The 27,743-nt window shown below is 40.9% G+C and overlaps 1 protein-coding gene across 1 annotated transcript in view; it reads left to right on the top strand.

Moving 5' to 3' along the window:
* FSIP1 (fibrous sheath interacting protein 1) overlaps positions 1 to 27,743 on the top strand; it is a 93,297-nt gene that overhangs the window by 28,758 nt on the left and 36,796 nt on the right. Inside the window, exon 11 of the mRNA XM_063117728.1 lies at positions 12,908 to 13,042. Within this exon, the coding sequence (XP_062973798.1) occupies positions 12,908 to 13,042 (135 nt within the window). The remainder of the gene's footprint in view (positions 1 to 12,907; positions 13,043 to 27,743) is intronic.

Here is a 27,743-nt window from a genome sequence, read left to right on the forward strand (position 1 = left end):
TATTATTATTATTTATTTATATAGCACCATCAGTGTACATGGTGCTGTACAGAGTAAAACCATTAAATAGCAAAACCCTGCCGCATAGGCTTACATTCTAATAAATACTTTTAGAGAATAAATAAATATGAAGGGTTTAATCCTTCATATGCATAACATGAAGCCAGTGGGCTTTTTCTCCCCTTCAGCGTGCCAGGACATTTGGGAGCATTGGAGCGCTATGCGCACCTCCCATGTCCACATCTAACATTCTCTCTCTGCACAATGCAAGTTATTTTTGCTCTGGATCATCCATATAATATTTTTAAAAGGTTAAGATGGTGCCCTATTTGTAATATAAGAGAAGCTATTTGGTGAAAATCATAAAGGTCAATTGATTCTTACTAAGACTGCTAAGGCAGTATAAAAATGAACAAAAGGTTAATGCACACTTCTAGGGTGCTTGACTTTCACACACTGTCATCATTTGGCAGAAAAACAGCAGAACAATAATCAAAGGAAGTTTCCTCATATTATTCTAGTGGAATATGCCTGAAAGCAAGAGTCTAATTCTGCTGTGCTCCCAGGGAGCCTGTAGACCTCAAAGCTGTCACTGGTCCAGAACTGATTATTATCCTTCCTGGGCATTGAGCCAGTTCAGTTTTATGGGAAAATGCCTTCTTTTTGGAGAAGAGAGGAGACATTCGTTTAGAAGGCTAATTAAAAGAAAGTGGTTCAGAGTAGGCTTGGAATGTGAGAATAAGATGTGGAGGTATTTGCAGCAATACGTACTTTGGATGGTCAGAACCACAATTCATTATAGCTTATCCGTAGATCAATATGTTCTAGCGTTAAGCACAACCAAGATGTATTTAAAACATTGCACAGTAAAATACACTGTATCATTAGTTCCATCTATTATTTATTTATTTATTACGTTTTTATACCGCCTTTCTCCTAAGGCTTTTTTTTTTTTTTTTTTACAATTTTTAAATATTGAAAGTCTTTTCAGGAGTGGCTTGGGCTTCTTCTTTTCTGCTTTCTCTCAGGGCACACAGGCCTTAAGTAGCCCCAAAGGAGGGGGGAGGGGCTTCCCCAACAGTCCTGTTAGTCCATTGATGGCCCCTTCAGGAGCTGTTAGCAGGAGATCTGGTACAAACTCCCATTTCTAATGGAAGAGCTAGGCTGCATAGTAGACATTCGCTGGCATGTCTTCTGACTATTTCTAGTATAAATAGCTGCCTGTGGAGTGTGTGTGTGTCTAACACTTTTGCTGTTTACAAGTGCTGAATGGAAATGAGCTAACTCTTTGAGTAGAGAAAATTGTGTGTACCTGCCAAATGAGGATAACACCATGCATCTGAAGTGGACTCTCGTTCAGGGGTTCTCAACACTGTGCCTGCAAGGCTGGGCGGAAGCAACTGCCAAGCTATTTTAGGCACAGTAGGAGTTGTGCTTCACTTCCTATATAAGCGAATAGAGCTAGCGATATTTGGACACTTGTGCAGGGAGCAAAAAAGCCCCCCCTCCTTGCCAAAAATTGTCTGGAGAGGGGGCAAAGTCCATCCTTCTCCAAGGGCTCTTGTGTAACTGTGGCCTTGATGGGGTGGAGCTCATCTTATTGATTTTACAATATTTATATACCACCCCCCATTCACAAATTTTGGAGTGGTGGACAAATAGAACAAAACAATAAATGCAGAATAAAAATACATTAAAAATACATTTTTAAAAGAAACCATGTAAATAGTATTTTAATAGTATTTTGTTGTAGACTTTAATCTTTGTACGTCACTTTGGGGGCATTTGGCCCAAAAGCAACATGAAAACAAATTGTCCATGATGGACGTCTGACAGTCATTGGCATGGACCATCCCCTTCCTCATAGGGGACAGTCTCAAGTTGAGTCAGCAATGGGAGTCGCCATCATGGGCCAAACTCACCAGCCACCCTGAGCTGGGAAAGACACAGCAGCTATGGATGGTGGAGGAGGGAGTAGTGGCAGATAAAAGGAGGCCAGATGCTGAGGCTGGGTTAAAGGAGGAAAGGCTGACAAGGCTATGGAGTGGGAAAGGCAGTTGGCAAGACCAGGCAAGACAGACTAGTGTTAGGGAAGAATGGGGAAGTCAGGCCCCAAAGAGGAGAACCTGCAAGTAGGATTGGAACGATCCAGAGCCCTCACCTGAATCCAGGGTCAGTCACAAAATCTGCCACAGATTCCTGTCATCCAGTCATTGTCCAGATATTATGAAGATCCAGACTTGGCTTTTCTCAATGAAGAGCCTCTCCAAGCTTGTAGGCCTGTCACCTACACCAGTTACTTTCCCTGAATAACAGATTGAAATTCTTACTCATCTACACCTGAGTAAAGGATGGGGAGACCCAGACCTAGCCCTGTTTGGACACCTGATTATCCCCAAGAGAAGCACAAGGTGGAGGCCCATGGAAAAAGGGGAACAAGGCAGAAAAGCAGCCAGTGGAAGCTGGTCCTCTGTGAGAGGCTTCCTAGAGAAGGAACATTGAAACTCTGTCCCCTGAAAAGGTTATGACTTCTTGAAAGCCTATCTTTCAGCAGTGAAGTAATTGTCAGAGACTTAACAAAAGCTTAAAGAAATTATATGGGGTTAAAGGAAGAGGATAAGTTCTCTGTGCCTCTCCAACACTAAGACCTTGCACAATGTCTTAATGCTGCAGTACGACATCGACAAGGATCATCCAAGAGTCATAACTATAGCGCTCCACATAATGGGGAAGAGAGCAGGAAGAAGACGCAAAGGAGGCTAAAGGGAAAAGTGGGCATTTGCTCATGTAGTTTATGCCACTTGCACAGGCCTATTGTGATGTTTCTAGCACTGATCGCACAAAACTATTGTTACTGGACAATTTGTGAAACTTTGCTTCCAGGCAAACATTTATCAAGCAGCAGAGAGAAATACTATCTTATGAATAAGGGCCAGTTCATACATTCCAGAGTAATGGAACATAGAGCCTCCTTGGACATTGTTGTTCCTGTTATTGTTTTAACAGGAAGGCAGCTAAGAAATATTTAAAACATATCAATGAAATGGAGAAAGAATGAGTACAAGTAACTTGTACTCCTTTGTCCACTTTTTTGTAACACTTAAACCAGATCTAAGGTGTCCTACTTTGAGGATAAAAAATAATAATGCATACTTTTGGAACAACTAGGGTAGCTTTCAGATATTCTTAGTTGTCTATTATTATTTTTATTTACTTTAGTGGCTCTGAGAAATTTAACTATTATTATTAATATTTAATTAAAAAGCACCATCAATGTTCATTGCACTATACAAAATAAAACAAAACAAGATAATCTGCCATATGGCTTACAATCTAAAAATTTAAAGTAAGTTCAGACAGCCGGGATGCCCTTTAGAAAAATATCTTCATATACAACAGCACTGTAAAAATCTATTCCTTTCTCTCCATCCCCTTGACTAAAATTCTGGTTATCTTTTACCTTGCTTATTGAACATTCCCTCTGTCCTTCTTTTCTCGTATGTCTGTCCCCCCCCCCCCCCACTTCTGCCCTGCACTCTGAGTCCCATATAATTTACCTTCTCTTCTTATCTGGATCATGTGATTCACCTTCTCACTATTGTGCAGTCTTCCTTTGGTCTGATCCAGCGTGGCTCCTCTTATGTTCTTCTGCATCTGGCACAAATGCCTTGTATTTATCTTCGAAGCTCTCTGTAGCCTTGTCCCACCCTATCTTCCTAACCTTATTTTCCAGATGTCTCCTGCTCCCTTGAACTCCCTTGCCCAATTTCCTCTGCTATCTGTTTATGTTCGGAATTCTCTCCTAGAACATCTACGCAATATGTCCTCTCTCTCTTTCACATGGGAGAAACTCCCTTGAAGTTCTTCTTCAAAACTCACCATTACTGTAAGTCTATTCTCTATCCTCAGCTGAATTAAAATTTAAGTATGTGTTTGCTCAAGTTCCTTGTTTGTTACCCTTGCCTCTCTGCTTCCACACTTCCTTTGTGTTACCTTATTAACTGTCAAAATTCAGACTATAAGCTCCTTGGCAGAGAGCTGTCTCTTTGGGTTACTCCATGAAGCATAATTTATAGTAATGATGCTAAAAATAAAAATTAACTGTTTATTTTTGTTTAATAATATGTGTTATAGTAGTGTGAACAAATGGGACCTGCAACAAAATGTTGCAGTGTATCCTCACCCACAAACAGAAATGCTTCTGTTCAGGGTGCCAACCAGTCATCCGTGCCTTCCTTTGGGATAAAATAAGCAAGGAGCTGGCAATATGGTGTTCTCCAGATGTTTTAGACTACAAATCCTATAATCCATAACCATGCTGTCTCTGGATGGTGGGATTTCTAGTCCAAAACTGGAGGGACCCCAACTCTACTAATAGCTGTTAGGAGTTGAAACAGGCTAATCTGCTCTCCACTTTTCTTTTCAAACTGACCCTCAGCATTCCATGCTCCTGATGATCACTAAGCATGCTCAGTTCTCATTGATCTTTTTTTTCTGCCGGGATGGTTAGAACCCTTTTGGTGTGTGTGTGTGTGTGTGTGTGTTTAAAACCTTTTTTTTGTACTTCTGCAAAACCTGGGGTGTCTCCTCGAACACACTGATGCCTCCCCTCTAGCTATCTGTCAAGCAACAGCAATGCATGGTAAATTGCTCCTAGCATGTCTGAGGCCTGAGTCGCAAAATCTGTAAGATGCATAATTGAGCCACATTGCTTCCATCAAATCTAGTTCCATCAAATCTGGTTCATAGTGGCTGATTCCCCCAAAAGGTGAATAATCTGGAATAGTTGTCATTTTTAAACCATCTGTTTTCATTTCTACTTAGCCAAAATGAACTTCAGTTATTTATTTTCATGTTGTGTGCTCCAAATATCCAGTCTTGTCTGCCAAGGGCTGCGTTTAATGATAATTTCAAAGCAATTCTCAAAATAAGACTTCATCATGTGTAAAAATGTAATTATCAACAGCTTAGAGATTTGGTTTCTACCAGTTGTTACTGAATTTGAAGAATATAAGAATTCTAGATTTGTGTGTCTTTAATCCTTAGCAAATGGCTTTAATAAGTTTATATAGGAGGAGTTGAGTTTGGCTGTTACAGGAAAGTTGGATCCAGAATTGTTTTCCATGATTGTTTTTAACTTGGGAAATGTCTCTAATCAAAACCTTCTTTCTGAACCCCCCCTTTTTTCTTACGCCACTTTTAATTAAATCATTATAGCTATGCCTCTCTCTTAATTTAGTTTATTTATTTATTTTATTTTGTTTGCATTCCTTAAATATTAGCTTCATTGAGCAGAGCATATTTTTTTAAGAGCGACAAAAGGGAAAGGGTATGGTGTGCAATAACCTAGTAAACTTAGGAGTTTTGTTTGTATGCTAAGGCAGGGCCCTATCCTGAACGGTTGGCTGTGTGGGTGCAGGATGCCCAGGAGGGAAGCATTGCAGTGGAGGGAGGGTTCGTCTGTGATGGAGAATCCCCTTTTATGAAAGTAATTTCTCATGAACTGCCCCTACAGAAAATGCGTGAACATCAGGAAGTTGAGGCAAAGGTCCAGGAAATAAGTTAATGTAGCTCATTCCTTTGAATAATTCTCCATTAGTCCGATGCATTAAGTGCATGTACAAACTTTTTTTTCTGTGACAGATTGCTGTTTCCCAAGCAGGAATAGCAACGGGGGGCAATGTCTGTGCAAGACTCATGTCCTCCCAGGCTTACTACTGCTAGTAGTGAGGCCCAGTATTGGGCAAAAGGCGGGATGCAAATAATAATAATAATATAATAATAATAATAATAATAATAGCAGCCCAGGAAACAGTCGATCCTGGATGCCCTTGTGACACTTAGGCAGGCACTGAAGTTTTGCCCTAGCTTAAAGCCTGCTTGCCATGAGCATTGCAAGTGGAGGATTGCATTAACAGTTTAAGGCAGGGGTCCCCAACATTTTTGGGTTGGTGGCACATTTGGAATGTTGAGAGTGTCATGGGCACCCTCATAAAACGGCTGCCAAAATGGCTGCCTGGTAGTTATGACCGATCACAAAATACTCATTTTCTAGGAGGCAAACTGGTCAGATGAAAAGATACGTGGTTTGCTCAAGAACCTAGGTAGAAGGCAGGTGTGGGATCTGAGCTCCAAAACACCAAACTACTCTGTGGAACCCACAGTTTTCTGCTCCAACGAAACCACCCTTTTGCACCCAATAAATATGGCGCTGGAGGACAGCAATTAGCTTTGCAGCATGGCAGTGTTTCAGTTTTTAAAAAGTGAATTAAAAAATCTTAAGAAATAAAATAAAAAATTAGCTGGTGCCCAGGGCTAGTGGGTGCCAAGACAGGTGTCTGTGGGCACAGTTCTGCTGATGGACACCATGCTGGAGAACTCGTATTTAAGATGCAGTTTTATTACTATACCCTTCTGCATTAACTTCTTCCACTCCTCAGAGTTCACCACGTAGGCAATGAACACAGCCCGTTCTTTATTGTGTCTCAGCAAATTGCCATTATACACAAACACAGAATAAAATGCTATACACTTTAAAACTCCACCAACAAACCATTAAGAGTTGAATAGTTTTCCAAACAGTTTCTAGACATCGTGGCATGTATTTGTAGAGCATTGACAAGGAATTTGGAAGTTCTAGGATGCATACTTCTCAGCATCAGACAATAGTATTCAATGAATGAGAGCCAGAAATTCTCATGAGCTGCCCCTACAGGAACTCCCTGTAGTTCATGGTAACTTTACTTTCTGGTGTCTCTGCTTGTTAGTATTTAGGTGTAGGCTGTTATTCCCAAACACTATGTGTACAATAGTCACTTTATTAATTACGGGACTAACTTAACAGAAAATCTGATAGTCATGTACCCTAGTGCATTCAGACATTTTTGTTTAACAGAAAATTTTGAAGTTAACTTGTAAAAGGTCTTTCTAGATTAGTCTGCCTTGCCTTGATGATTAACGTGAAACCGTCATATGCCATCCCAAATTATTTCAGTATTAATGGGTATTCTATATCATTAGGTACATATAGGGGCAAAGTTTTCCTTATTCCAATATTAGTGTGATGCCTTTCAAGGCAAGTTGGCTCATGTAAAATAGTACAGAAATAAAATAATTTGATAAAATATGTATCAAACTATTAAAAAACTATTATTTTATTTTTATTTATTTATTGCATTTATACCCTGCCTTTTTTCCTCCAAGGAATCCAACAACCCTGGGAGGTAGGTTAGGCTGAGTGTCTGTGACTGGCCCAAAGTCACCCAGTGAGCTTCCATGGCTAGAACCCAGATCTCCTGACTGCCAGTCCAACACACTAGCTGCTGCACCACACTGGCTATTAAATGCACTGGCAGATTAAAACAACATGTAAAGCTTAGCATAACACTCTAAAAGCACCTTGAAATAAAAAAAATAAATGTTAAGGTTCACTTAAAAGTCAATAAAGATGAGCTGTATGTGCCTCCCTAGAGAGGATATTCCATAGTTTTAGATCCATAACTGAAAGGTCCCTGTGTCTAGTGCCCACCAATCTAATAGATCTAATATTTAGTCTTGTGTAAGGACGCATGTGTTTTGTAGTGACATGAGCATGCTTTGTTTGGGGGTTTGTCTTAAAATGTGACCAAAGAACCTGACTGCTTGGTGTTCAAGTTGCGTATATAATATGAAACTCATCCTTCAGTTTGCAGAGAATAGTTGCATCAGGAAACGTTCCTGATTCTGTTGCAGCTTTATCTACTTAAGTTTTTTCCTCTTTTCATTTACAACGTTAAAACATCCTGCATGTGTGATTAAATAATGTCTTCAAAAGCCACCATGCTGGATTTGACCTGAGGGACATTGACCTAAATGTTCTGGCATGACATTTTGCTTTCAAAGGCTTATGTTACTATTAGTATCACAAGATTTCCATTACATTAGTAGAAATCAACAAACAGACTAAAAGTAATGGTTTAAAAGAGAAGTGACTGCACAGAACTAATGCCATCTTTGCATGGCCAGACAGCTGTTTAAAAGCCTGAGCATTTCCACATGATAAAAATGTGTGAACCAACTGCATTTTATCATTAGTTCAAAATTTCCGCAAGCCTGTATCCAGTGCCATTAGCATGATATCATGTCTCCGGGTAGGGGGGAGCCTTGTGCCAGTGATAGGAATAGTTATGGGGTTGTTCACAATTTTTAAAAAACAAACAGTCAGAGCAGGGTGAACAATGGAACTGCGCAATAAAAACATCTAAATATTTGCTTAACTGAAAATTTCTGAAATGGCAGGGTAGGGCAGGATGGGGAAAAAACTGGGCGTACTCTGACAAATTGTCCTCCGCCAATGGAAATCTTCTGTCAGCCAAACAGGAAGGTTCTTTTGCAATTTCCCCCATGCCCCCATCTGCTTTGCATGTTTCAGAAGCAAAAATGGGTGTGTGTGTGCTTGGGGGGGGGGGGGCATTGTAACTTTTCCCCAGATACAAATGCATAGAAAATGTGACTTTTCCACAACAGAAGTGCAATCTCAAAAATAATTTGGTGAATGGAATAAATTTGTTTTTCTTGCATGGCATAGTAGGACAAATTTGCACCAATTTTGCAGGAGTGAACTTGCACTCTCACAGTGGAACTTACCCTCCCCTCCAAATCTACCCCGAAGGGTCCCCCAACTTCCTGGAATGGATTTTGGGGCCAGGAAACTACAGGGGAATGGGAATTGGCCCCTCCCTATTCCACTGATGGAAACTGTATGGCGGTGGGACCAGGGCCGTCTTAACAGCATTATAGGCCCCTGGGCAAAGCAGTGCACTGGGCCCTACCTACACAACCACTCATAGGAATAAAAATGTAAATTATTGATAAAATAAACTAGTACTGTACTAGTGGCTGACATTGCACTTGGATTGAACCAAGATGTTAACTTTGGAAGTATGCTCGTTTTCTCTTTCTTTTCTGCTGCTCTTTTCCTCTTCTGTGCTCCACTCAAAACATTACGTTTCATTTCTGCAAATGTTAAAATTAGTGTTAAATTCTGGTCTGTGCATAGATTAGCATGGAGCCCCTATGGTCGTGGGGCCCCGGGCAACTGCCCAGCGTGCCCATGCGTTAAGACGGCACTGGGTGGGACCCTTATTGGATTTTATCCAATAAACATGAAAATGGTCAACCACCAAAAGAGAGAATTCTGGACTGTAAATAATAAATGGGTAATAAATGTGCATATGTGCATTCTAGACTTGTTTGGATGTTTTTTTAACCCTCATGGCTGCAGGAAAAACCTTGAAGAACTGTAGGCATCACCCATGCTAATATTCCATCTGCTCTTATTCTCATGACTTTGGAAAGCAATGGAATTGGGAGGAGTGACTCTATTTTCTGTTGTCTCCATATCTACAGCTCTTTCCCTTTTATGGACAGCTACAATGTTTAGGGTGCAATCCTATGGGGATGGTTGTAAGGCCCTGAACTTGGAGGTGTACGGCCATCCAATGCAGAAGGGGAGGCATGGTGGTGGCGATCTTTGTTTTCGCACTCTTCCTGCTCTGCATTTCAGCTAGCTGAGGTGTCGGGGTGGATGAGTGGAGGGAAGGGGGCTGGCTAGAGAAAGAGGCTGGGGAGGCCGGAGGATACCTTGTGAGCCAGCCTCTTCAGTCTGCTCGCCTCCCCACTCACAGGAATGCGCTCATTACTTTCCTTCCAAGGTTGCTTTTGTGACCTTGGATGGGCAGCCAGTGCGGTTCCCTCCATCCTGGCTGCAAGGTGAAGGGGGTGGGGAGTTCAGACTCCTGGGTCCGAGGTCAGAGTGTTGACTCTGTCCTTGGATTCAGGAATCTGAACTATCCTATGGCCCCCTCCTCCAGATGCTGTCTAGAGGCCATAGGATGTCTGTCAGTCAGTCAGTCAGTCAGATTGATTAAAAACATTTTAAGCAACTAAAAAGTCTAGTGTTTTTGATGTAAGTATTTATGAATGCAGAAGATGTGCCATAAGATAGTACTCGCAAGGCTATTTCTAAGATGTTGCCTCTTCTAAGATGTTGCAGTTTGCTACATATGCATTAATCATGTTAAAACAAAGAAAAATGCATGTTTTTCTTTAGAACTATTTTACTCATATGCAAATTTATGTGGATTTAACAATCAATTAATTGATTTATCGATTATGCTTTCTTTAATCAGGTGACAGCCGAATATTTATGCCCATAATGTGTCCGTCCTCTGTTCAATCTTCTTTTCCTTCGCAATAGTGCATGCCTAAAAATCCCCCATATTGTAAACAAACTGATATGGGATCAGTCTGGAATTAAGCTCAGCTGAAACGAATACGACTTACTTCTGACTAGGCATACAAGTCATGCTGTGATCCTGTTTAGAGACATTTTCTTCACTGGTGTACTGCTGAGGGCAGAGTTGCAGAATTTGGCTTGGGTCCAAAGGTATCTTGGGTGAAGAGAAAGGTACTTCTTGGGGGTGGGGGAGGGATCCTATTCTGTGAATAAAACACGACTCACAGTTCTTAGGATCCAGGCCTTTAAATGTATTTATTTTTAGCACATGACGTATGCAAGACTGGTTAATTCAATGAACAATCATTTGTTTTGACGGAAGGAATGGTGGTTCCCTAGATGCTTGTGGAAGGCATTGATCTCATGGCATATTTGTATACTAAGCCTTTACTTCTGCTGCAAAAACCTGTTACCAGCACCTTCTATTCTGTTGCATATTAAATCTAGTTACTTTTAATTCCAAAGGATGTTTTGGCTTCAAGGGCACAGCATTTGGAGGAAAAAGTATGCTTTATGTCATAAATATGTGGCTTTAATTAAAATTTGGATGATTTAATTTTGGCAAATTTTGAAAAGACATCCCATTTCTTATTATGTGCAGCCAGGCGTAACCTTTGATCATTTATATTTGCCAAATATTAACTCAGTTGCTTTAGGCTCAGGATGTAAATGATGTCATAGCAACAAGTGAGAAGAGTGGAAAGTAAGCTGGACTTTGCTGAAACTTTCATTCCAGTGATGAATAATACCATTCTTTGTTCTTCATTCCCTTTTTTAATCTTGATAATCAAACAGATAAAAATAAGTCAATTTTCTCATACTTTATATTTAAATTTAAAACAGTGGATGCTTGCATGCTGCATGTGGTACAGATACTGTTAAATGCTAAGAAGGTTATAGAAGTTCAAAGTAAACCTTTGCCTAGTTTACCGAATACCAGTTTACAAAAAAATGATTAGCAGTTTGTTAAAATTTGTTAATGCTTTTAGGAGTCATTTTTCTTACGATTGTTCCATATACCTCATTTACTCTGTGGCAAGTCTACAGACAACTTTACTTGTCACAAAATTTCTACCTGGCAGACAATTCCACATAGGAATTTAAGCTGTTACACATAGATCATAACACGCAATAATATTACTACTTGTACACACATTGTGGGAAGCCGTATTTATGGAATAATTCCTCACTGAAGTGCTTTCCATCAACGAATTTCATTACTTCTGAAATAACTTTAACAGAGACAATAAAATGACAAGGGATAGGGTGGTGCCCCCCACGCCCGCCTGTCTGGCCAGGCCTCAGCATCAGCAAGACAGACACAAACACTCACACCCAGCAAAGCTTTTCCACCCCAGCTGCTCTCTGTGCCATTCACTGTAGCCTATTGTTGCTGGTTGGGACTGAGGATTGTGCATGAATAGGTAGGTGCACACACAGAGAACATTCCCCCTTTTAGTTACACTCAGGAGAGGGGGCAGGCAGGGCATCCATGAGGGCTACCCTATCTGCCTTTCATATATGGGCAGGATAGGTTCTTCTGGGCAGGTGTCTCGGCGTTTACTTGGGGAACAAGTCATCCATGTAGGATGCTCATGGCCAGTGGTGGTTGTCTGGGAAAGAAGAATACTTCTGCCTGCGTAGAGAATCATAGTGGTCCTTTCTTCTTTTTTCCACTTCCCCCTCAATGAGCGAGCAGATCAGAACATGTCACTGTGTGTGCTGTGGATAAGAGTTTTCTTCACATTGTCCATTGCTGATTTGTGCCAAAGCGGAGAGAAAGTGTGAGTGTGTGTGTGTGAGAGAGAGGGAGAGAAAGAGAGAGAAAGAGAGCTTTGCTTCACTATGATGTTGAAGTTACTTCTGTTACTTACTCCTGTGCAATGGGGGTTGTTACTGGAGCAGAAGAACATGGGTTGAAAAAAGTACCTTTGTTCATTGCACTGTGAATTTCACCTTCTCAACACTGTGCTTTTCAGGAATGGTCTCAAAATTAATTTCTGCACAAGTTGTGTCCTCTAAGCAGGGAATGCAGACCACCAACCATATATGATTAACTACCATGGATCAAATGTTTCTGCCTGGTTTGGTGTCTCTTGGTCTGTAAAAAATAGGGGTTAGAGGATTGAGTACCTGGCAAGTCAAAATATATTTCATTGTTTTGTTTCATGGGTCACAAGTTGACAGATCTGAATGTTAATATTGCGGAATAGAAATGGGAAATGTTTCACATGTCCTATAATATTGCATCTGTTATAATTCTATTTTAACCATACCAGAATTCTGGCCAGCCTTCAAGTTAGAAAGGAATTTTCTCAGAATTCAGATTTATTTTATAAGTATTGGGGGGGGAGGGATCCTCTTTTCCAGTAGTACATAGCACAAATAATTTGTTTGAACCAAGCTTGATTTGAACCAAGCTGTTTTACTAAGCATATTCTTTAGACCAGTAGTCACTACCAGTATTTTCTGTTCATGGTATCCTATAATCTGTCCAATACAAACTAATCTGTATGGAACATTTGGTGCAGGGTGTGTGGGGAGGCTACATCAGTGCAGAGGGATTGGTCAAGATGGTCTCCCTTTCTTTTTCTACGATTCAATGATTCCATTATTATTTGCTTTTGTCAGGATTCTTTGGCTTATGCAAATAGAAAGCTGGAAACAATTCCAGGTGAAAAGGTCTTAAGAGACACTAAAGAAGATCGTGATCAGCAAAACAGGCTTAAAGAAATTGACCAGCAACTGAAAAATCTGGAGGGAACTGTAAGTCTTCTATAGTTTGCATTAAGTCAACAATGATATATACCGAAAATAAGAAATGCCGGCATGTGTTAATTAGAATTGAAAAATATTGTTTTTGTTTGTTTTGTGATCTATTTTGTGTTACAGAGCAGAAAATAATACAGTGATGTTTCTAAATTAGGACAGCTGTATGAAGATCAAGAACCTCCCAATTCCTTATATACATTTTGTAAAATTCCACATAACATGCATTGTGTTAATACAGAATGAATACGAATTAGATTATATCACTCCATGACATCTATTGTTAAAGCAGAACTTCTTAAGATGACTGCCATTATGTACGTAGCCAAAGTAGAACTCCCCACAGACAAGAAGGAACGGGGAGCCTGGTGTTTTATAAAAATACAACTGAAAAATCAATAAGGGCCAATAAGGTGAGGGTCAAAAAGGATCTAAAAAGCCCTGTAAAAGTTGAAACAAACTGTGCGTGTGTGTCCTCAACCATTCTCTGACTTACCAGTTGGAAGAGTAGAGAAAGAGCAGCTATCAAATGGAACCAATTACCTAGGGAGGTCATGGCCTCTCCCACACTACAGGCATTCAAGAGGCAGCTGGACAGCTACCTGTCAGGTATGCTTTAAGGTGGATTCCTTGATGGCCTTATAGGCTCCTTCCAACTCTACTATTCTATGATACTATGATCATTCCGATTGACATTCTGGCACAGGAAAAGTGGCAGAAGGCTCGCCATTGCTATGAGCAGTGGTGAGGCTTTAAAGTGAAAAAGAAGTCAAGAAACAACTCTTCGCCATCTCATCTAAAGTAGGATAAATAGATCTCCTCTGCAAATATTAGTGAAAGTCTCCTGCCCCACTGAAGGTAACCAAAAAAACCTCTCCCACTTTCATGGGGGATGAATGCTCCCATGAAATTTTTCCTCAGCTTTAAGTAACACCTGCATTAGCAACTGTACAAGCCGCATCTCTCCCCTGTAACGTCCCTCATCCCCCCCACATAGCTCACATGGCTGACCAAGATTTGAAAGAGGTAGGAGCAATGAAGGGGGTGCAGCAGCAGCAGCAACAGTTGATGGAGGCAAGACTTTTGGTTTGGTTTGAGCCTCCCCCTGGACATGAGACTAGCTGAAGCATTGAGGAGGGCAGTGTGGAAAGCCATAGCTTGGTTATATGGGGAGGGAAGAAAGTGAAGACAAATGGAGAGAGGTGCTGCAAGGAAGGAGTTGGGGTCCCCCCACTCCCAGTATTGACCTCCAGATCTAGACTTTCACTTTGTCTGCCATTGGAAGCAATGAAGTTCAAATTCAAGGACCACAACCTGATCTTTGGCAATGATCTTCGTTCCCGAAGGTGTGCCCATATTGATACTTTGACAATGTAGTCATGGCTCCCAACGTTCCACTGGGAATGCTCGTTCATTCACCATCCGCTGTTGGCCCTTTAGAAGGAGGAGAGGAGGAAAAAACAGTGGCATCTCCCTTGGGGAAAATGTTTTGTGAAGTGCTTACAGCCTTGCTAGCCTTTGATCTAGATATTGGGCAGACTGAGGTGGAAAGCCCCGATGCACTCTCATGACAAGTCAACTAGCACAGCCGAGAAAGAGGTTTGACCTTTAAGCATTGCCCACTGTCCCTGTTCCAGTGGGGGAGAAGCCAGAGGACAGAAACATCTCACCCCACTCCTCCTCCGCAAGTCTCAGTTGTATGTCCTAAATCATGGTTTTCTTAATTAGCACAGTGCAGTGAAATGATGCAGTGAAGGGCAAGTTATTAAAATGAATTTCTTTCTCCCTTCCCTGAGTTTATTTTTAACCGTTGGTGTAGCAATACATCTGCATCACATACTTCAATTAAACATTGCTTGAAGCACTCAGACAGCAAAGCAAGCAGACCAATGAATCTTTTTCTGCATATAATCAATTAACAGCTGTTGTTTACTAGCTGTGGTTTCTTTTGTACTCCAGTCTTCGTTTAGTTTTCTACAAATAATTTCAGACAAATTACCTTTAGTAGTCATAGTAAGCAGTTCTCACTTTCCGGTCATATTGGCTTGGGTTCTTCTCCATGTCAATGCTTTCACCTAGAACAGGGACGGGGAACCTCTAGCTGGCCAGACTCCCCAACCTGGCCCCAGACGCTCTTTGAGGGAGGCAACTCCCCCTATCCACCCCCATCCCTACTTGCCTTATGGCCATGTTGCCATTATCTGTAGCGTGCCCTGCATGGCAAGCACAGGTTTTGAAGAGCTCTCAACCCTCCACTCTTCCTTGAACAGGTTGCCAGAATGTTATCTGTGCTTTCTCCATGTCTCTTGGTTTCCTCCTGACCTTGGGTGACCCCGCCTTTCCAGAATACTTTGTCTCTTCTGGAGCTTTTTGTTACCTTCCCGAGCTGAATTGGAACTCTTTCTTAATCTCCTGAGTGTCTCGCATGGTTACAGCTAAAATTTCTTCCACTTGGTCGTGACTATACCTCCGTAAATGTTCAATGGACAATGAATCAGTGAAAGACTTATTTAAAGGGGTGGGGGGCAGGAGCTACTTTGTTGCTTCTCAGTAGAATTGATTTTTAAATGTTGCTAATTTTGGATGCGTAAGGTGAATTGTGGGTTACTTCTGTATGGGGAGGAGGGAATATACTGTGCTTTTCTGGGTGGCGAGTGTGAGTTTTATTTTTGGCTTGAATTTTTTGGATAGTATCTGAAACTTACCTCTGAGTAGACATGCATTGTATTTTGCAGTGCTTTTTCACAGCAGACACTATCTACTAAAGTAGATTCTATTTAAAATTGGCAAGCATCATATTTTGGCCCCTCTTGCTTTGCCTTTGGGCCTGCTCTCCCCCAGACTTTTCCTAGATTTGAATTCGGCCCTTGGGCTGAAACAGGTTCTCCATTCTTGTCCTACAAAAATTCTTGTGAAGGCTTACATCTGGGAAATGTGTCAGAACTGAAAGCCCATGTGGATTTTACACAAGCCCTCTATGATCCTATGCAAAGAATCACTTAGGAAGAGCCGATTTGGCAACGAAGGGCATTGATTGTAAACACTGTAGGAGCTTCTTTCAAATGCTTGCCTGTTAATACTTCCAATACATGCATCTGATCAAGTAGGCTGCAACCTATGAAAACATGTTTTGATAAAAGTCTTTTAATAAAACACACGGCTTAACCTTGCAGGAGCAAAGACCAATTTGGCTCTTCACCAATATTTTATGCATAAGTGACTGTGCTTGTCAATAGAGTGACGGAGTTAAAATAGCGCGCGTCAGTCTCATGGCTTCAGTTTAACAAGTCAGGCAAGCTGCTAAACAAAACAAATGCAGGCTATGTCATCTCTTTCTGTCATTGACCTTTGCTCCCTTTCCCCCTCTTGGTCACCGACCCTTGCTATTTATGGGGATGCAAGCCTGGGCAGGGATCCACTGTTTGGTGATTTAGTCTGCAGTGAGCAATGACTGGACTTTGGAATGCAGTGAGCTACTGATTCATTAAAATGCAATGGATGTAAACAGGTCAGTTCCGAGGTCTGATTAGTACGAAACAGTTTCTTGGAATCTGCTGTGGCATATTACCCCCTCCTGCATACCAGACATTTTTCCTAACTTCAGAAGATGCCCACAAAACCCTACAGAGGTAGAAACCATTCTTCATTTATTAAATGGTAAATGAGTACGCCAGCTGTACCGTTGCATAACCGATAGCCAAGTTGGCATTTCTTTGTATTGTGGGAACTGCTGCTCAAGCTTCCGAAAATGATGAATAAGATGTTGAGACAGTTGGCAGTGAACTGCAGTATCCATCTAGTGGGAAATCATTCACTACCTGTACGATTCGAGTGCATAGTGCACTCACCCACCGAAATTGCACTGATGAAAATAGAGACATGCTTGTCATATCTTTATTCTCGTACTAAGGGTCGCTGCCTGATGTTATGCACACAGTCGCACATAAAAACAATCCAGCACCATATGCATTTCTGAAGGCTTTATTCAATCCACGATATGCCGTGTTCATTTACTCTGCAATAGCCTTTCATGCTGTCTTTTACTCAGCAAAAGTTGCCTGCTCTTTATATCAAAGATGGGTTACAAAAGCATAGTTGTTCTAAAATATGCTCCGATACTACTAAGTAGTTCCCAGTTTTTATATAAAATTGGAAACTACCTAATAGAATTAAAACACATTTTTATGCACCCATGAGCTTGGCCTTTTGGGGTGTGTTCTGTTTCTTCACAATGAGTCTCCGTCCCTCCATTGCTTTTTTCAAAATGAACCTCTCCAAGGTATGAAGCGGCGCTGTCTCAGGGGTGCACAACCACTTTGAGCCTGAGTGCTGAATTCCATTTTGGAGAAGGTCTCAGAGCTTATGTTCCAGTGATGGGCAGGGCTGAAGGCAAAATGGGGTGGAGGTGGGGGCAGAAAGCATATTTTATCATAACGCTATTACTGCTACCAGCTAAGCCTTAGAGAGGGATTTTGGCTTTTTAGAATGGAGAAAACACTGCACAAAAGCCATGAAGCCACCAAACGATCAGCTGGGTGGAAGGCAGAGAAGGGGGAGGGGGGTTGAGATTCTGCAGCCTAGCACCCATGTGCATGCATTTGCATGGGTGAGCACTAGAGATACCTCTGCGGTCTACTCAGATACATAACTTCTAGAGACCTTGGAGAGGGAGGTTTAACCTTGAAGAATGACAACCCAAGGAATTCACATGAGCAAAATTCTTCTGACAAGGCAGCCTCTAAAGGCAAAAATGGGGACCAAACAGGGACAGAGATACACCATCGTCAGGTGCCAGAAAATAGTGACTGTCCCTAGTTGGAGCATGTGGAAATGTGGCATGTGGTGGCAGATTCCATTAACTAGATTGAAAGCATGAGTTGGTGGATCAGTGATATTTCCTACACATTATTGCGGTCACATTGGCCAGGGCAGAAGGTTGCGGGGCAGGTTTTTTGTGTGGTTTTTTTCGATCTTTTTAAAACCTTTTTTCATAGTGCCTTGTCTCCCCCCTCCCACTGATTCCGCTGGGAGGGGAAATCCCCCCTGTTCTGTCTGTGTGTGTGTGTCTGGGGAATGAGAGGGCCTCAAGGGGACTCTTGGATTTAGCAAATCTAAAGCTTCCCCTGATCCACCACTGACACAACCCTGAAAGCCCTTGTTTTTGCCCTTATCACTGGTGGAGGAACCACGGGGGCAGAACTTTCCACTGCCAGTGAGGGGAGCAGACTTCCCTCTCAACAGGCAGCTTTCTGCTACTGCCCACAGTGGCAGAAAGGGTCTGCAGTATCCTACGGCCCCTGGGACAATCTCCCAGAAACTATAGGATCACACTGTTAATAGACTAGGCTTGAGCAGGCTATTTGGAGACTGTAGCATTTCTTGTTGGCAGTACTGTTGCAGATTGAAAGCCTGTATCTTAATTTGGATTAATTCATTTATCGGTATATAGCTTTTTCACAAGAAAATTGCAGTTGAGATGGCTGATGTTGTAGCAAAATAACAACAGTAGAACAGCAATATATAACAAGTACATCACTAATTAAAAATACTGGCAATAAAAACAAAATAAAACACCACATGAGAACACTTTAATACAGTATTGACAATATTTCATAAATAATACCCTAGCAATCCATTTAATGAATATAATATCACTTGTCAAATCAGCAGAGTATCCTTAATTAAACATATTAATAAATTCTTTACAATCTCCTTACCTTGGGTCCAACAATATCAATTAAGCCCAAGTTTTTATATTTACCCCTTTTTTCAATTGTTGCACTCAAAGTATGTTCAGTCAGTATAATGTTCCATAACAATCAAGTTCAACTTATGAATTAGTTCATAACAAGCACCTTAAAACCAGTCTGTCATCTCAAAGCAGTTGCCAAAACCAAAAATCAAAGTGCTTAGTGCCTTAATAATTTTACCCTTAATATTGCAGAGTAGATACAAACACCTGTAGGAAATACCCCAAAGCCACAAACAACAATTGAAAATGAAAAAGCAGGCCAGGAAATTAGCCAGACCCTCTAAACAAAGTTTGTCCTCTCACTCTTTGAGCCAGGCAAGGTATTGAATGGGACCAACCTCAGCCCTCTCATCAGCAGCAATAAGTCAAGGGTATCATGTGTGAATGATTCCCCAACAACTCTCAAGCTAAACCTACCCTCTCATCACAGGCTCAGCAAGAAGAAGGGGAAGATCAGCCCTTACCCTCGCTCCTCCCCAATGGATGATTCCCTTTGGAGTTTTCCCCTGCGGAGGTGACCAGCCGACTGAAATAGGTTTTGAGGAAATACTCGTCCACCTGGAAGTGGCTGCCAAAGCAGCCCACTGCCATGATCCCCTAGAAAACTCTGTGCAAGAAGAACCCCAGAAGCTATTCTTGCTGTCGCTACCAAGGCCAGACGAGGATGCTTTGACCTCCTCTTCAGACTCCAAGGACTTCATATTCAAATAATGATAGAGTTGAAGACTCCACAGCCCTGCTAGAATAAGATGTGCTCCCTTTAAGCACCAGCAGTTTAGCGAGGCAGAGCCAGCAGAATAAAGGCTATCTAAATTCTGAGAGGTCTCCAAATCTTGGCTAGAGTAACATCCCAGTTTGTTGTTCTTGGGAGTCAGTAGCCAGCCTGAACTTTGCCCTTCTTCACTCAGGGCTGTTCCTCTTCTTGATCTGAACTTTTGCTCTGTTTTCATGGTTCTCCCTATGGACTCTACTTGGAGCAGGACACCCACTGTCACAGTCCTTCAGCGGTAGGGCTTCCAAACTCAGGTTGGTGGTAGGTTTGTTTGAAATGCTGCTCTCTGCTCTTGCCCTATGTCTGATGTATTGTGGTGGTGGACAAAGGTCAACTTATTCGATTGTAAGCCTATGCGGCAGGGTCTTGCTATTTACTGTGTTATCTGTACAGCACCATGTACATTGATGGTGCTATATAAATAAATAAATAAATAAATAAATAAATAATAATAATAATAATAATAATAATGTAAAACAACTGCCTCTCCTAAGACCCAGCTGAATTGGCTGCTGCCGACACCCACACTGCTATTATTAAAATGACAAAAAAGTTCTGGAAGTTACAAAATGTGGGAGATTTGCCCAGTGCTGAACATATGGGGCACACATGCCTTTAAACAACAGCAACAGCAACAATTAATGTCAGTATTTTAATTTATGGACAAGGAAGGCTTATGTTTGAATCAAACAGTGTCTTTCCTCCAATTGGATGGTGGAATTCCACTCTTAGAGGCATTCCTCCTTCCCCTGCTGACCCCCAAATATTCTTAGGCATGGGGGACCCTCCAGAGTGGTTTGGTATGTGTGGGAGTTCATGGAGGAGGTGGGAATGAGAAATTCCTGTTGCATGAGCAGAAGTCCACATGTTGGACTTGAAGGAATTGATGCTTTAATTCTGCCAGAGCAAGTACATTCGGGGTTCTTCAAAATTTAACATTTGACTTGCACCCTGTCTTTCTTCCCAAAATGGCACACAACGCAGCTTACAATCACTCAAAAGCAGTAATAAAATAAATACATTCAGCACCATTAAATCACAACAATAACAGAATAAAAGCAACCTCCAACCCAACATGCCTGCTTACCCATCAAAGGGTTGCTTAAATAAAACAGTCTGCCTTTTTAAATTAATGTTTCGGAATTAATGTTTCTATACTTAAACTTCTCATTTTTAATTATTTTGTAATATAGCAGATGATTTAGTAAAAAAATAATGCATTTAAGTCAAATAAATTGGATTAGTTAAGGATTTGTTGTATGACTTCCTTCCCTTGAAAAATAGTTTTAGTGTGTGTGTGTGGGGGGAAATACCCTAAGATTCTCCTTGAAATGTATATTTAACTGCATTTAAGGCCCTAACTGAAAGGGAACATACTTTCCAAAACCTGTCCCATTTCTGGTTTTCAGTTTGATCTTCATTCATTTTCTCATCTTTGGAAGCTATAGCAACTTCTTTTCACAGTCTTTAATCTTTTAGTTCTTTGGAAACAGTTGATCTGAGCATTGTCTAGCAAGCTGCATTGTCATTAAAGCTTAACATATAATTGGCTTCCAAGGGCCTATTGCCATAGCATTGTTGAAAAGAAATTTGCATACAATGAATAATAAATTGAGGGATATTTAAAATGTTAAAAATCCGCTGGAAATTGTTATAACTACATTTCTCCCTGAATGATACTTTTCATCGGGTTGTTCTTATTTCAAATAAAGACTTTTGCCCCCAAATGGCTGAACTGATCTTGGTTTGCAGGGTTTGGTCAATGTGGACTGTGTTTGTGAGACAGATTCGCCAACTGCAGTCAGCTCTAAACTAAAAAGAGCCCTATCACTGCAATCCTACACCTATTTTACTCAGAATTAAGGCTGAATGAAGCTCCCTAGTATATGTGTTTAGGATTGCAATTTAAGGACAGTATCCAATGGGGCTGCTTCATCTCTGCTGGTTCTGTTGTGCCTGTGAGAACCACTGCTTGCACAACGGGGCTTTAGCACTTCTAAAAATAAGCCCTTTTCTGGATCGAGACAAATCAGCGGAACTCCCTTCTACAGGCTCTGCTGACCTGCCTTGTTCCGGGAACAAGCTTTTCTGCTTGTTTGGGGTTAATTTTAGAAGTGCCAAAGCCCCCTTGCACATGTGATTGATCACCTTTCTGCTTTGTACATGCCTAAGACAAAATGTGCAAATAAAGCTTATCAATAAGATTGCCAACACTTCATATAAATCCTGGCGCCCAGAAGCAGATGCTGAACAGAGTCTGCCAGCTTCAGATGCACGTCCCAAGGCAGAGCACAGTGCAAACTCCACTGCTTGTTCTTACTTGCTACCTGCTCTTGAACAGTACCATCCACACATATTTGACCCACGTATCATACACAATCCTGGCTACCCCAAACCAGTGGCAGCCTGTAAACGTGGGGCCACAGCCATTTTTGTATGTTTAATCTCTCTCTATATTTCTAAGGCCTAAACCCTTGTTTAAAGGCAAATTTATTCAATTATTTATGTGACACAACCAAGACACAGGAGGTTTTTTTTTAATGATGCATATGAAAATGCCAGAACTAGGAGGGTATGTTGTGTGAGTCACTGCATGTGTTTTTAGTAAGGAGGCTGTGAGAAGCCATTGCTTATGTAAGTCTTCTGCATGTTTTCTTTCATGTGGAACTCAGAACCATGTGAGAATAAAACTGGTGGCACATTTCTTCCTGGAAGCAATTATTAGGATTAAAACCAAACATTTCACACATACTTTTTTTGCCACAAACAATATGCAACAGAAAAACAAATGTTAACTCCTGGGCAATTATTTTGTTCAAGTGCCTGAAGCTACTTATACGTGTGCTATATATTTCTGACCTTGAATGATTTAGTTTGAAAATCCTTAACAATTAATAAGTTTACAATAAATTAAAATGCCTATGTAAGAATGTTTTTGCATAACGATGAAAAAATTCAAAGGATATCTATGGAAGAGAAAGCCCTTATCTTTGTTACATATTACATAACATGCCTCCAAAAAAGGAAGCACTTGGAGGAAGGACTCATCAGAAGATCTTAAAACATGGGTAGATGCTCCTTCAGGTATTTGGGTCCTAAGCTGGTTAGGGCTTCAAAGGTAAGTACCAGGCCCTTGACTGGGGCTTGGAAGCAAATAGGCAGCCAATGAAGTTATTTCGAAGTAAGAAATCTGGCAGCCATATTCTGCATGAATTAAAGTTTCCAAGTCATCTTCAGAAGAAGTTGCATATACTAATGCATTGCTGTAATCCAACTAGGAGGATACCAGTGCATGGATCATCATGGCCTGAGTGTCCCAGTCCAGAAATGGAAACATTTGGTGAACCAGCTGCAGCTGGCAAAAGGTACTTGGTGCTACCAAGGACACCAAGGCCTTTGTTGTCAAAGCTGAATCTAGGAGTGCCCCCAAACTGTGCGCTTGTTCTTTCAGGGGGAGTGAACCTATACTAACAGTGCTCTCCTTTCTAACAGTAACATTATCCATTTGGCCGATAATTACAACTGCTTATATATTTGTAGTAGTAGTAGTGCACATGCATTGCATGTGGAGTCTCCCAAGCTTAGGGATGAGCAAACAGCTTTCTGCTTACCTTGAAATAAATCAGCCCTCTTGAGCAGCCCAATCAAATACTGAAACTCCTTGAGGGTTCTTAATTCCACTATAAGCACATGTAAACACACTGCCAACCTGCCCCTTTTTACTGCTCTACACTGACATCATCAAGGTGATAATGGATACAAATTCTATAATTTTGTAACTTGAGCAAAAGCTACCTCTTGTTTTCTCAAATAAAAATGAAATCTGCTCATTTCTACTTAATTTGTCTACCAAATGTTTTAACACAGTTCCCTCACTCTGAAAGTCTCTGTGTTCCAATGTGCTCATGACACTTTTTTTGGTAAACGAGGGGAACCCCTTGCACACAAATAAGCTCTTCTCCATTAAAGTGAATGAGGGAAGCCCTGCTGAAAAGAGCTACATCATGTATACTGATCTTGAAGGATAATAATATTGGGGATAGGTCAGACGGTGTGGTTAGTGAGTTAGAGCCAGACATCCTGAAGAGTGAGGTTGAATGGGCCTTAAGAAGCATTGCTAATAACAAGGCAGCAGGAGATGACGGTATCCCAGCTAAACTGTTTAAAATATTGCAAGATGATGCTGTCAAGGTGATGCATGCCATATGCCAGCAAATTTGGAAAACACAAGAATGGCCATCAGACTGGAAAAAATCAACTTATATCCCCATACCAAAAAAGGGAAACACTAAAGAATGTTCCAACTATCGTACAGTGGCACTTATTTCACATGCCAGCAAGGTAATGCTCAAGATCCTGCAAGGTAGACTCCAGCAATTCATGGAGTGAGAATTGCCAGATGTACAAGCTGGGTTTAGAAAAGGCAGAGGAACTAGAGATCAAATTGCCAATATCCGCTGGATAATGGAGAAAGCCAGAGAGTTCCAGAAAAACATCTATTTCTGTTTTATTGACTATTCTAAAGCCTTTGACTGTGTGGATCATAACAAACTGTGGCAAGTTCTTGGTGGTATGAGGATACCAAGTCATCTTGTCTGCCTCCTGAGGAATCTGTATAACGAACAAGTAGCAACGGTATGAACAGATCACGGAACAACGGACTGGTTTAAGATTGGGAAAGGAGTACGGCAGGATTGTATACTCTCACCTTACCTATTCAACTTGTATGCAGAACACATCATGTGACGTGCTGGGTTTGACGAATCCAAGGCTGGAGTTAAAATCGCAGGAAGAAACATTAGCTATCTCAGATATGCAGATGACACCACTTTGATGGCTGAAAGCGAGGAGGAGCTGAGGAGCCTTATGACAAAGGTGAAAGAAGAAAGTGCAAAAGCTGGGTTGCAGTTAAACCTCAAAAAAAACCAAGATTATGGCAACCAGCTTGATTGATAACTGGCAAATAGAGGGAGAAAACATGGAGGCAGTGACAGACTTTGTATTTCTGGGCGCAAAGATTACTGCAGACGCTGACTGCAGCCAGGAAATCAGAAGACGTTTACTTCTTGGGAGGAGAGCAATGTCAAATCTTGATAAAATAGTTAAGAGCAGAGACACCACACTGACAACAAAGGTCCGCATAGTTAAAGCAATGGTGTTCCCCGTAGTAACCTATGGCTACGAGAGCTGGACCATAAGGAAAGCTGAGCGAAGGAAGTTGGATGCTTTTGAACTGTGGTGTTGGAGGAAAATTCTGAGAGTGCCTTGGACTGCAAGAAGATCAAACCAGTCCATACTCCAGGAAATAAAGCCAGACTGCTCACTTGAGGGAATGGTATTAAAGGCAAAACTGAAGTACTTTGGCCACATAATGAGAAGACAGGATACCCTTGAGAAGAGGCTGATGCTAGGGAAAGTGGAAGGCAAAAGGAAGAGGGGCTGACCAAGGGCAAGATGGATGGATGATATTCTGGAGGCGACAGACTTGACCTTGGGGGAGCTAGGGGTGGCGACAGCCGACAGAAAGCTCTGGCGTGGGCTGGTCCATGAAGTCACGAAGAGTCGGAAGCGACTGAACGAATAAACAACAAGTATAAGAAGATTAGAGCCAATAGGTGCTTTAAAAGATACTTTCAAAATGCATAACTGTCTTTCCACAAGTACACAGAGGATGAAGTCACTGAGCAAGTTCTTTTGGTTAACCCTTAAAATATTCACCATGTCTCATTCATTAAACAGATTGAATGTAAATACAAATCAGTTTCTAGTGATTTTTCTACTGCTTTTTTGATGTGTGTACTCCAGTATACTGCAGGTCAGATGGAGCTACCAGACCATAAAATCCAGCCAGCGAGAGAACTGAAACTAGGGAGCTCAAGGATTTATTAAGTGATGTGAAATTCTGTTGTTTTGGGCATGTGTTACATAATTGCTGTCTATGCAAGGCTGTTAAAATACCCTGCTAGTAATAACACAGGCACTATTTTATAGCTGCAAGAGGAGATAAAAGAAGTTTCTTAGTCAGCACTTCAACAATATCACAGCACATGTCAGTTTTATTATTGTGGGGCCTTCAGTTTTGGCAGATGCGTTCCATTCTGGGCGTAGTGTTGTAATTACCATGTAAATTAAGCAGTTAAATAAGCTTGGTGCAGCCTTTCCCCTTCTCCCAGATCCAGATTGCCAATACTGCACTGTGAAACAGGCATAATTCAGGCTAATTATGTTTAGAAGGCCACAATTTGAAATGCTGGCCCTTTCTTTCTATTCAAACTGGTCAAAAGTAAATTGAAGCTGTTTAGTTGCAGTGCAAACAGAAGGATCATTATTTCTGCACAACACACGCTCTATAATAGCACTCCAAGAATGAGTTTAATCCTTCCAGGTTTAATTCATAGCAGCTAATTATATTTCTGCATACATTCTTATGCTTTAAACTATATGTTTCTTTACCTTAGTGAATTGTAACTAGTTCTTTAATTGGATAGGGGAGGGAGAAGTTACACACTTTCCTTTTTAATATTTGATTGGATTGAGTTTTTCGTTGTAGTCCAACACAATTGATGATGGACGTGCTTATTTTGTCTTCACCTCCAAAATTCAGTTAGATTATTCTAAGCAAGACCAGCTTTTGGAATTTATTCTGTTTTTTCAGAGTTTTAGGCTAGGCTGTGCATTCCTGTGTAAAAATAAACTGCATTGTTTTTAAAACCACAACGCGGAAATTTACAGTAAAAAGGTTTAATTGTACAATCTTATTTCAGTATGGCTCCTTTTACAATAGGCTCTTTTGGCATTTTATAAAAGTAGTTGCTTTTAATGATAAAGTGTGTCTCTAAAAGAAGGCTGCAGGTGCAGAGTCATAACTAGCAATTTCTGCACTCTGGGCAAACCCCAACCTTACCACTCAAGGAATTTTCTTCCAAATGATTTTTGATTTGGGACAAACAGTGCATTTTTCCTATTTTATCTGCACCTTCATTGCCATTGTGCATTTTCAAAATAAAATTATAGGATTCCATTAGGATCCTAGAGTTGAATCCAGGATCTGCGTTCTTTTGATAGAAGGGCTCCACTCACTAAAAATGTTTCTGCCTGATTTGGGGTTATCCATCACGCCACAGCTCACCCTATTCAGTGGGGGGGGGGACACACAACCCCTCTGTAGCATTTTCAGAGGGCTGGAAAGTTTGCTGTAGGGAGGAAGAGATGGGGAGCCTTCTACCATCAGCCCAGTTGCAAGTGCCTAAATGTGGATCCAACCCTTAGTCCATTTATTTGAGGTCAGACTACTTCTGATAGGCTAAGGCTGCAGCCTTATCACTTAGTTGGTAGCAATTCTATTGAAATCGACAGGGCTTCTTAGTTGATATGTGTAAAATTGCATTCTTAGTTGCACGTAGTTCTCATTGAAATCAGTGGGACTGATGTCATAGCTAAATTGTTCCACTGATGGGATCTAAGTTCAACAAAATTAGTCTGGATCCAACTATATATAACAAAACAGAAAATAAAATCTTTAAACAAAACATTTTAGCTTCCATCTTCTTCAGCTGCTCTGTTTCGGATAATTAACTGCATCCTTCTGAGATCCAGAACAAACATATCTGAAGTGCTGTTTGATGCTTTAAAAATCCTACACTCATGTAATTTTATATATGTATCTGTATACATACTATATGTGCGCATGCGCGCGCACACACACACACACAATATAATATATACACTGAATTCAGTAGAGAAGGTTCCATGCAGACATCCTGTTACATTTGCAGAGTTGTGTCTGCTCCACCTCCCCCCAGAATTGAGGTCTGTATATAGTTTTGGTGTAATAGTTTCTGTTTTATTCATGTTTCATAACTTTTGAACACCGCTAGTGACAAGAAAAACCTGTAGTGTAAAACTAAATATGCAGTTTTGTTTATTTTTAACTTTCCCTAATCCTATTACTTTCACTAATCTTATAATTTCCAGAACAGAATGTGCACAAAGTATTCTCTAACCGCACTCACTTCAGTGTGTTCCTTCCAAATTATGTTTTGTTTAGTTATAGCTTCCTGAAGCTGTGCTTTACTATTGACTACCCATTATAGAACATCGTTTGGATTTTGGATTTTAATTTATCATATGGTAAATTGTTGTTTCAAGGAAACATTGGACAGGATCTAAGGGTG

This window comes from Elgaria multicarinata, chromosome 2, assembly GCF_023053635.1.
Source record: "Elgaria multicarinata webbii isolate HBS135686 ecotype San Diego chromosome 2, rElgMul1.1.pri, whole genome shotgun sequence".
Taxonomy (NCBI): domain Eukaryota; kingdom Metazoa; phylum Chordata; class Lepidosauria; order Squamata; family Anguidae; genus Elgaria; species Elgaria multicarinata.